Here is a 10,678-nt window from a genome sequence, read left to right as displayed (position 1 = left end):
TGGAGTCGAGGTTTTAATCTAAGAGATAGTGTGGAAATGACTAAAAACAAAGAACAAAATGAAGGGTAAAAGAAAGATGAGTGATGAAAATTAGGTGATGTGAGAGATTTTAATTTTACATATAAGAATAAGAATAGCTTAACCTATATATATAGGAGGGAGTGGACAGAAAATGCTAGAGACAAAAAACACATTCCATTATTAATCTAACTTTTGTCTACTATTATTATTGAAGCCTAGGTTATGGATGAATCTGATAAAGAACATTCTCCCTAGTTTCAATCTCTCTCTTTCTATTTTCACTCTTCCTTTTTCTTTCTCTCTCTTTCCACCACCTTTTTTTTTCTTTTGTATTTTATTGTATTTTGTTTTTCTTTCTACCTCCTGCATATAAATCATTATCATAATGAGGTCTATGCCAAACCATTCTTGTTGTAGTACTTGTATTACTTCTCGTTGGTTGCACTGTCTTGCTATTTGTATCTTGTGTACCTTGTTGAGCTTTGGGTTTCCTTTTACTTTTGTTTCGCTGAATCATCACACATCAAACACCTTCGTTCTAAGTTGATCATCCTTGAAATCTCTTTGTTTTGGGTATGGAATTCAACAAGTTCAGAATCAGAAGCTACGAGGGGCAATATGATAGGGCTCAAGTGGAAGATCTTGAGAGAAGATGCGAGGTAGGGCCATCAGAAAGCGTGTTCCTCTTCACAGACACTATGGGTGACCCCATTTGTAGGATTCGGAACAGTCCAATGTACATGATGCTGGTAAGTGATACACAATACTATGCCAGCCACTACAAGGCACTAACTTCATGCCTTCAACACTTTCTTTTTCTTCTTCTTATTATATGTATCATTATATGTACGTGCCACAATTGCCACCATTTAATCTTCTATGTCTTTCTCATGTTCTTGTTCTTCTCATTCTTCTTCTTTGATCATCATGTCCACCACTAACTGCTCAATTTGGTGGTAGGTGGCAGAGTTGGAGAATGAACTGGTTGGTGTGATTCAAGGGTCTATAAAGCTGGTGACGGTTCATGGTCATCCTCCGAAGGATTTGGCAAAGGTGGGGTATGTCCTTGGCTTAAGGGTATCACCCCATCACAGGAGAAAAGCGATTGGCTCGAGCCTTGTGAGAAGGCTAGAAGAATGGTTCAGTTCAAAGGATGTGGACTATGCATATATGGCAACAGAGAAAGACAACCAAGCCTCGGTCAGTCTCTTTATGGACAAGTTTGGCTACACCAAGTTTAGGACTCCAGCTATTCTTGTGAACCCTGTGAACCATCATTGCTTTCAAATATCAGCCAACATTGAGATAGCAAGGTTGAAGGTTGACCAAGCTGAATACCTCTACAGAAGATTCATGGGGTCCACAGAGTTTTTTCCCAATGACATAGGCAACATACTTAGGAACAAGCTAAGTTTGGGGACATGGGTAGCCTATTTCAAGGGAGATATTGGTTGGGGGGATTTTGGGTCAGATGGACAAGTCCCTAATAGTTGGGCAATGCTCAGTGTATGGAACAGTGGAGAGATATTCAAGCTGAGGCTAGGAAAAGCACCATTTTCTTGCTTGTTGTGCACCAAGAGTTGGTGGTTGATTGATAAAATCTTCCCATGTTTGAAACTTCCAATCATACCTGATTTCTTCAACCCATTTGGGTTCTATTTCATGTATGGGGTGCACCATGAAGGGCCATTCTCAGGGAAGCTGGTGAGAGCCTTGTGCCAATTCGTACACAACATGGCTGCAGAATCAAAGGATGAGAATTGCAAGATCATTGTCACTGAAGTTGGTGGAAGAGACGAGCTCAACCATCATATTCCACATTGGAAATTGCTCTCATGCCCAGAGGACTTGTGGTGCATAAAGCCTTTGAAAAATGAAGGGACAAATAACAAGTTCCATGAATTAACCAAAACCCCACCAACAAGAGCTCTTTTTGTAGACCCAAGAGAGGTTTAATTAATGCATGATCTCAAAAAACACATATATTAAGAAAAAAAAAATAAAAGAGTAATAAAAGGGGGGACAAGAAAAAGCTTGGAAATATCTTCACCTTAATTTTCTTTCTTTTCTTTCCTTTCCTTTCCTTAGCTTTCTCTAAGAACCAAAACCCACCTCATGTATTGTGTGACAACTCCATCCATCTCTCTTGGTGGGGGGTTTTCTCTGGTTCCTTTCACATCGGTGACACAAAATCTTAAAAGATATCCATAATTTTGGTGCCACACTTTGGTGTCCTTCTTAGCAATTCCCATCTTCTGCCTCATGACTCTGACTACTCAATCACCATGGTGGTCCAAACTTTGTTCCTTCCCCTCAGGTAAAATTTTTAGCTGGACCCTCCTCACTCACTTTGTCGCATCTCATTGGGATATCATCTCCGTAACATGTATGTCATCACTGAAAAAAAAAACAAAGAAAAAAGAAAAGAGATTTACTTTCTAGCCATTTTATATACATAATGTGTGATCATGAAAGTAACCATTATTCTATTCCATTCAAGTCAGACTTAGACAGCTTCTGTTCCAAGATAAAGGGGGAAAGAAAAAATGCATGTGACTGTCAAGGGGTTGGTTTCTTCTTCATTTGTGCTCGAGCATTGTTGTCCCTAACTGCATGAGGAATGTTGAAGTTTCCATAGCCTGTGTGGGAATCAGCCAAAAACACAAACGAGAGACTTTGCTTGGGTTTTCACTTTTTACCATTAATGCAAATGTTGGTTAACTGGCTAGTGACCTTGCTCTTTGTTAGAACCATATAAAGAGTGAGTTGGACTAATAAAGTTAGTGGATTTCTATTTAGAAAGATTCTGTAATTGTTCTACTTCTGTTCAGTATGACCACGGAATAGCACTCATGAACCTTCTGCAATAAATGATTGATACATTACATTTATCCACACATTTCTCATCATCAATGTTTTTCAGTAAAAACAGTTTACTTAATCCAGATCAAAATTTCATTATCAAAGGTTGTGGCTTTAGTCATGTTCCTTTGAGTTTCCAAAACTTTTTCTGTCCACATTTCATAAAATAGACATTAAGACCCTTTTGGTTATGAGGAAAGAAAGTTTTCCTTGAGTTCACACTAAATTTTCTATGGCAAGGGCCATGCATTGTCCTTCCTTTGTCTGGAAAACCATGGTGCCGAAAGTGGTTCTTGGAAATAAACCTAAAGATGCAGAGAGCAGCTAGACTTAGTAGCCTGAAAAAGAAGGGTGTCTGAAACTGAAGAAATTGAAGAAACATTGAACTTGAAGGTAGGCTGAGGACCACTTTGATTAGTAATTTAGCAGTACTATCTATCTCCATAGAAAGCCAAAAACCAAAAGGTCAAAATTTCTGTCATTTGTTTTGGACTTAGTGCTTGTCGTGAAGTGGAGGAAGCTACCTTTGCTTGCTGTTTTTAGTTTTCGCAAACAATTATTATGTCATGCACTTTACTTCCTGCTTATGTTCAAAGACATTTCATGGCTTTCTTGCCAATCAATACCAACCATAATAATACCTTACCAATTTCTCTTAAGCGATGTCATGAGACAAATATTTAATCATACTATTAATTAATAAAAAAATTATCCAAATTTTTTACATTGGTCCGTAGAATACTTGGAAAATTCTTTCTTCCTCCAACTACGTTTCTTCGAGTACCTCTACAAGGATGTTGGAAAAGACTAAATTGTGCGAAAATGGTATACCTAATTCATAATACATTTCCAAATCTAAAAATATGTTTAATTCATGGATTAGATAATAGGAAAAACATTTCCAAATTCTAAAATATATTATAAATTACCTACTATGAAAACAATATAAACTGTAGGATTACAAATGCATCTTCATGTTACATATTGTATTTTAAATTATATAATTTAGAATACATCAGATTATAATATGAAAAAATATTATAAATTATACAAAGTGTATTTCTAAATTATAAGATATCAAAATATATTTCAGAATGTATAATCTGAAATACATTTGTAGATTACACAATTAATAATATATATATATATATATATATATATATATATATAAATTTAAAAATATATTTTGAATTGTATAACTCTGAATATATTTTTATACATTAACTAATATAAAATATATTTTTTACTTTCAAATTGTAAAATTGAAAATGTGTTTCTATATTATACAATCAAAAAATATCTGACCTATGAGTAAGGACTTTTACCTGTGAATGAGGAAGAAGAAACCATAAGAGCGCTAAAAGAAATAGCCCACTTGGAATGAAAATGAAACACCGAGAGAGGCCCAAAATGGAACATATAAAATGAGAAAGAGAGACTTAACAAAGTAAAAATGAAAAAGACGAGAGACAAAAGAAGGGTGTTACTCCCTCCACCACCACCACTTCTCCCTCCACCTCCCCAACCTTCTGCAAAAAAAATTTAATTACAAAAATAACCTTTTTACTTTTAACCCTATTTATTTACTTTACTTTAAACTCAAACCCTATTTTTCTACCCATTTTTACTTTTCACTCAGCCCCACCTCCTAACTCTCCTTCTCTCTCTTTTCATATTTCCACCCCCTCAACTTCACCACATCCGTTTGTTTTAATTACAAAAATATTAATATAATAAAATTATATATTTCATATAATTAAACTAATAAATACTTTTTTGTATAATTATAAAATTGTTAAAGAATACAAAAACCATATAAAAAAAATATATATTATACAAAAACATTAAAACAAAAAACTAATTATATATAACTGCAAAATACAAAAAAATATAAATATAAACTAATAACAATAAAGATCTTCAAAAATACATTATTAAAATACATCAAAGCATATAAATTACATTATTAAAATATCTCCAAAATTAATATAAAAAAATAAACTAATAAAAATAAACTGGAAAATAAACATTTAACTTTAAATGGATGTGAGCATCCATCAACGGATGTCAACATCCATTTAAGGCAAAATGGATATCGACATCCGTCAACGGATGTCAACATCCGTTTAAGGCAAAATGGATATCGACATCCGTCAACGGATGTCAACATCCGTTTAAGGCAAAACGGATATCGACATCCGTCAACGGATGTCAACATCCGTTTAAGGCAAAACGGATATCGACATCCGTCAACGGATGTCAACATCCGTTTAAGGCAAAACGGATATCGACATCCGTCAACGGATGTCAACATCCGTTTAAGGCAAAACAGATATCGACATCCGTTTTCCCTTAAACGGATGTTGACATCCGTTGAGGGATACTCACATCCGTTTAAAGATTATACGTTTATTTTTTTAGGGTTTATTACACACCTTCACGATGAATGCTTCAAGCACCACCACACCACCACTACACACCGATCTTGGCACAGCTGATCAATTGCTTCCACCACCACTTGCAATCTCTCACTAAGCACACCAGCTAATGAAAGTCCACCACACTCTGAGACCACAATTCTATCACAATAAAAAAATGAGAGGAAGAAGTGGAACGTGAAAAAGAGGAAGAAGAGCACAATGAAACAATGAGGGGAGGAACCTTAAAGAGGAAGAAGAGTTGTTGCTGCATACATGTAGAGGATTGGAGTGGGTAGAGGTTAAAAAATATTAACCCTAAAATTTTACTAAAGATAAAATAGGAACAAAAAATAAAAAGAGGGGTAAAACAGAAATGGAGTGGTGGAGGGAGCAAAGGGTGGTGGTGAAGGGAGCAACACCCACAAAAGAAACACAGGATCTTGCAAGCCTTAATTAGCAGATAATATTTTACATTAAGAATTGGACATAAATATAATATATATATATATATATTAATGTTCAGCCTATGATAATACATATTGTACCGACCGGTCTTCCTGACACATAGACCGAGCGTCCAGCCAGGTCGGCCATCAGACTGAGCGTCCAAACTAACGTTGTCCGAGCCGACATAGACCGAACGATCCTCCAAGGTCATCCATCCAGGTCGTCTTTCGAGAACGAGTGGCCTACCAAGGTCGTCCATCCAGGCCGACCGACCAAGTGTCCATCATTGGCTGGTCACCCTGCTGACCGGCAGTCACGATCGTCCCTCCCAGGTTGAGATCATTGGCCGGTCACCTTGCTGACCGGCCGCCACGACCGTCCCTCCCAGGTTGACATCCTTGGCCGGTTACCTTGCTGGCCGGGCGTTTCGACCGTCCCTCCCAGGTTGACATCATTGGCTGGTTACCCTGCTGACCGGCCGCCCCAGGTTGACATCCTTGGCCGGTTACCCTGTTGGCCGGCCGTTTCGACCGTCCCTCCCAGGTTGACATCCTCGGCTGGTCACCCTGCTGACCGGCCGTCATGACCGTCATTCACTATGTCGACTGCGCGATTAAATACTAATGACTCGTTAAAGCCCTTAATGAAGATTAAGGTATGATTGGGCCGTTTTCAGGCCCACGAAAGGTAAAAGCCCATTACAATTAGTATAAATAAAGGTCCCAGGTATGATTTCAGGACGAATTCCTTACGATGCAATACATACATGCATCACAGACCGCTCTGTCATATTACTGACTTGAGCGTCGGAGTGCCTTTGACAGGTACCCAACCGCCCGGCTTGAAGTAGGAGGACGACCACCGGGAGCGCATAGGGAGAAACCCGCCCGGCCTCCAGCCTAGAGCGCGGAGCAGCGTCAGTCCGCCATACTGTACCATCCGCCACACGTATAGCCCGGCCTTCTTCAGTTCGTGGGATTCAGCAACAACTGTCCGGTTTTCGTCAGCTTCTAGTGCCCTAGGCGCCAGAGCCGCTCGATCTGCTTCAGTGAGAAAGCGTCTGCCCGGTCCATGGCAGCTTCATCGTTCGTCTACCAGCCTTTACCGTTCGTGATCGTCCGCCCAGTCTTCGACAAACTTGTATGTTTTAACAAGATCCTTCCGGATCCGGTCGAAACACATATTATATTATTTTATAGATATATATTTTATAAGTTTACTATGTCCTTTTATTTAGTCTTCTATTTCTAACCCAACAATTATAAAGTGGGTAAGTGTAACTTTTTTTCCAAACTTTCGACCATAGTATGTTTACACATTCAGCAATATATTTGTTAGTTCTTAGTTTTCACATTCACTCACTTCTCTCATTTGTTGTGGCATTGTTTTCCTTGGTGTTAGTAATTTAGAGAGCACGGCAACAATAATGGGAAGATGAAGGACAAAACTTTCATGTGATTTTCTTGCAACTTTTATGTGATTATCCAATTAGTGTTTTTATTTTTATTTTACTTGGAAGAAGACTTGTTATCTTGTCATAAAAAATACTTGATCTAGTCCTGTATCTTTGTTAGTGTTATTTGACTTTTTTAGCAGTCATCTTTCCTTTTATTCCTCTAACCCCAAAATAAGCCAATAGTTTTTAAGTCGTCAACAATCTCAACAATTAAATTTTTCACATTAGTTTTTTTGACTCATGTCTCACCAACAGCATCCAATCAGCAACCTCTTATTTTTCAGACACTAAATTAACTTCTGCATAAATTTAAAAGTTAGACTTCAAAGGAATTAAAAGAGAAAAAAAATTCCACAATAAGAAATTGATTTTATTTTTTAATCCTCAGCACAACTTCTACAGATTATTTGTATGTTGCAATGTTACACCCTCAGAATCTCTGAATACAAACATAGAAAGAGAGAAGAATGGGAGATGAGCAACTAAGGGTGAACTTCCTATCTATATTACAAACTTTGATGTGTTCATAGGTCTATTGGGGAAGCATGATGGATACAAATAAACCACAGTCCATCAATCTTCTCAAACACATTTGTTACAAACTGTCCTCCCCATCTGCCTCCTTTTGTCTTCACAAATTCCATGCAAGTAACATATCCCGTATCCCCTTTAACGTGAACCTTAATGTCTTCTAGCTTAATTTCTAGCGGAAAGTCGTAGTTAGCCCATATAAAATTCCAGCTCTCAATGATATCATCATAACCAGTTATCCCCTTCAAACCAGGATGGACACAGCATACCTCATTACTTTGCGCCCATATTCCTTGCATGGCTGCTAGGTCACCAGCCCTGAATGAGTCATAAAACCGGCTGTTTGCTCCAAATAATGCTGTCTTGCTATCTTTCTGAAGGTTTTTCAGAGTATCCCTTATTTGTGCTGCTCTAGCATAATTCTCTTCAGCTATGGCATTCTCTAGCTCCTCCTCCAATGTCTCTTCATCCAATGCAATGTTCTCGGCATTCAATGTGCTCTCTGAGTCTTCACTTTTTACTCTCAGTGTTCCCACTGATAGAATCCAAAGACATTTTTAGACAAGGAAAAGGCTAAATTTGGCAAAATATGTACTGAAAAATTGGGGCTTGGATGCAAAAGGAATTGGACTAAAGCAAAGTCTAAAGGAGAGAAAAACCTCTGGCCTTATACTCATCATATTACCCAAAGGGCAAGTCCCAATGTGAGTTATAAGGTTTTAAGAAAAGTTACTTACTGAATCTTCCCATTTGCAACTTGAGAGATTGACCATGTAAAAGACATACTTGGTCTCCTCTTCCGAAACTTCTGCTTAGAACTAACTTGTTTGGAGTGCAAGAAGGCAAAGAAACATGATGAACCTTCTGAAAGCTATTGATGAATGAATGTGGCAAGACATTAAACTCCTTGATAGCAGAAGAAAGTCCCTTCATTCAAAAGATAAAATCAATGAACTGTGTTGCAATTTACTAAAGAAATACAGAATTGTTTAGATGAAAGGTATAACTTCATCCTCACCCCTAACCAATCCATAAAATTGATTTCTGTCAGCTAAATTCACGGTATATCTTATTTACAACAATGCAGCGGAAAATATAATCACAAACAAACATTATATATCAGCTTCTAACAGTCAGAAATCAATCCAAGAAAGCATGCGGTCAATGAGAAAGCCTAATTTATTTTCCCAAATTCTGTGTCAAGAAGTTAAACTAAATCAAGATTCAATATCGGATTCTTATAGAAATGCTCTTATAGAAATTTGCCAAGAACCAAATCAGACGTCTTCTCAATTCAGTAAAATGATAAATATGTTAGCATTTGGATTATAAGAAAATCTGCAATTTACATTGATGAATAAGGTGGTTCCATGAAGCGCCATAGTTCAAACTTCAAGAAGCCAGGAACTAGAAAAATGACTTTGATCAGCCGAGAAAAAAGAATAACAACTGTTGATGCTTATCCTGAAAATCACAAGAAAAATATAGTGACATGCCTGCACTTAAGAAAGAATCAGAATTATATAAAAAATAAAAGCAAGAACATAAACAGAAATTGATTCTTTCAAAATTCAAGCATAAAAAACCAGAAAAACGACATTAGCAAAAATTCTTTCAAGTTCAAGAAAAGTTCCCATTTCTGAGACCTTTACACCCAAGAATAAACAACAACATGAAAAATGTATTCAATATTAAAAAATACAACTTTAAGCAATTGGGGTTTAGAAAAATCACACAGAAAAAGGGAAAACAATTTGGGTATCCGTGCAAATTTCTCTGTTCGAAGAAAGGCAGAGAAACGGAGGAAAAAGAACTGTAACTAGTATTAACAAAAAGAATATACAATAGAGGGGAAGCGATTAGAGTAACCTTGGAAGAGAAAAATCAAAACAGTGCGCAAGACGGAGTATAGATCACGAGAGTGAGTGAAAAGGAGCAAGCGCCAATGCCTATTTAAGCTTCTTCGATTGAACGAACTGGAAGGGTAAGAATTCACCTATCTGAGAGGAAGGGAAAACGGTGTCGTTTGTTTGCATGGAAAACTAAATTCTCACCGTACTTAAACCCAGAAAATCAAGTTGAGAACGGAAATCGTCAAAAGAAAATTCAACAAATAAATAATTATAAATGAAATTGGTTTATTAATTACACATTATTACTATTATTGTTTATAAAATAATTTTTTTACATAGGCAAATGTTAGACAAAAATTGCTATAAAATGATATTTAAAGAGACTCATTTTTAACAAAAATAAAAAAATAAAAAATAAATGAAATTAATTTCATTTAACTTAAAATTGGTTTATTGTATAAGTTCATTTGTAGAAATTTTTTCAGACAATTTCTTTAGCTTTTATTTTTTTAATTTGTGCAGAAGTTAATTTTCTTCTATGAAGAAGTAAGTTTTGTTTTCTTATTTTTCTTTCCTAAAAGTCGTTAAAGTGGTTAACGGGTTGAAATAAATAATTTGTTTTAAAGATAACAACACAAGAAAATGGACAAAGACGTATACATCAAGATGAAACAAATAAAGTAAAATATAAAAGGCTTATAGTTATAAAGATCGTAATTTGTGTTTAATTTAGTCATTTTTGTAAACACTGTTTAAATCGTTAACGACTAACTGTCCAGCTGTGCAATCAATGACACATCACCCTTGACACGTCATCATCATCTCGTACCTCCAAAAACCCTAATTTCCCCTACACAGAAACCCAAGCCACCACGCTCACGGTCAGCCACCATCTTCACATCTTCATCATCTTTTCCGTCCAGCAACCACCCAGAAACACTACCCATGGCCACTTACTAGCACCTTCATTGGCGCCACCCGTGCATCCAACAACAACCACCACGGAACCCATTATCGCGAATCAAATGAACCCAAAACGAAAACACAAATTCATGAAAAAAGATCAAGAAAGGACCACCCTTGATCGT

At 36.7% G+C, this 10,678-nt stretch overlaps 2 protein-coding genes across 3 annotated transcripts; one reads left to right on the top strand and one right to left on the bottom strand.

Moving 5' to 3' along the window:
• Nucleotides 1-214: 214 nt before the first annotated feature.
• On the top strand, nt 215-2,925 carry LOC108342133 (probable N-acetyltransferase HLS1-like). 2 transcript variants are annotated; one of them, XR_001833350.2, is made up of 3 exons: nt 215-770; nt 982-2,338; nt 2,526-2,925. XR_001833350.2 is itself a non-coding variant. In XM_017579846.2 (2 exons), exons 1-2 carry the CDS (start codon nt 597-599, stop codon nt 1,975-1,977), a joined length of 1,170 nt encoding a protein of 389 aa, XP_017435335.1. In that variant the 5' UTR covers nt 215-596; the 3' UTR covers nt 1,978-2,925. The 2 variants fall into 2 exon arrangements, 1 of the variants encoding a protein (XP_017435335.1); XM_017579846.2 differs by having other exon boundaries at nt 982-2,925.
• A 4,630-nt stretch (nt 2,926-7,555) lies between these two features.
• On the bottom strand, nt 7,556-9,820 carry LOC108342002 (uncharacterized). Its single transcript, XM_017579701.2, has 4 exons — nt 9,607-9,820; nt 9,087-9,201; nt 8,475-8,664; nt 7,556-8,272 (listed from the first exon to the last, which is right to left on the bottom strand). The coding sequence occupies exons 2-4, from the start codon at nt 9,117-9,119 to the stop codon at nt 7,731-7,733; spliced, it is 765 nt and encodes a 254-aa protein (XP_017435190.1). The 5' UTR covers nt 9,120-9,201; nt 9,607-9,820; the 3' UTR covers nt 7,556-7,730.
• Nucleotides 9,821-10,678: the final 858 nt, after the last annotated feature.

This window comes from Vigna angularis, chromosome 6, assembly GCF_016808095.1.
Source record: "Vigna angularis cultivar LongXiaoDou No.4 chromosome 6, ASM1680809v1, whole genome shotgun sequence".
NCBI lineage: Eukaryota > Viridiplantae > Streptophyta > Magnoliopsida > Fabales > Fabaceae > Vigna > Vigna angularis.
The sequence above is the reverse complement of the archived record's forward strand: the minus strand, read 5'-3'. Positions and strand labels throughout refer to the sequence as shown.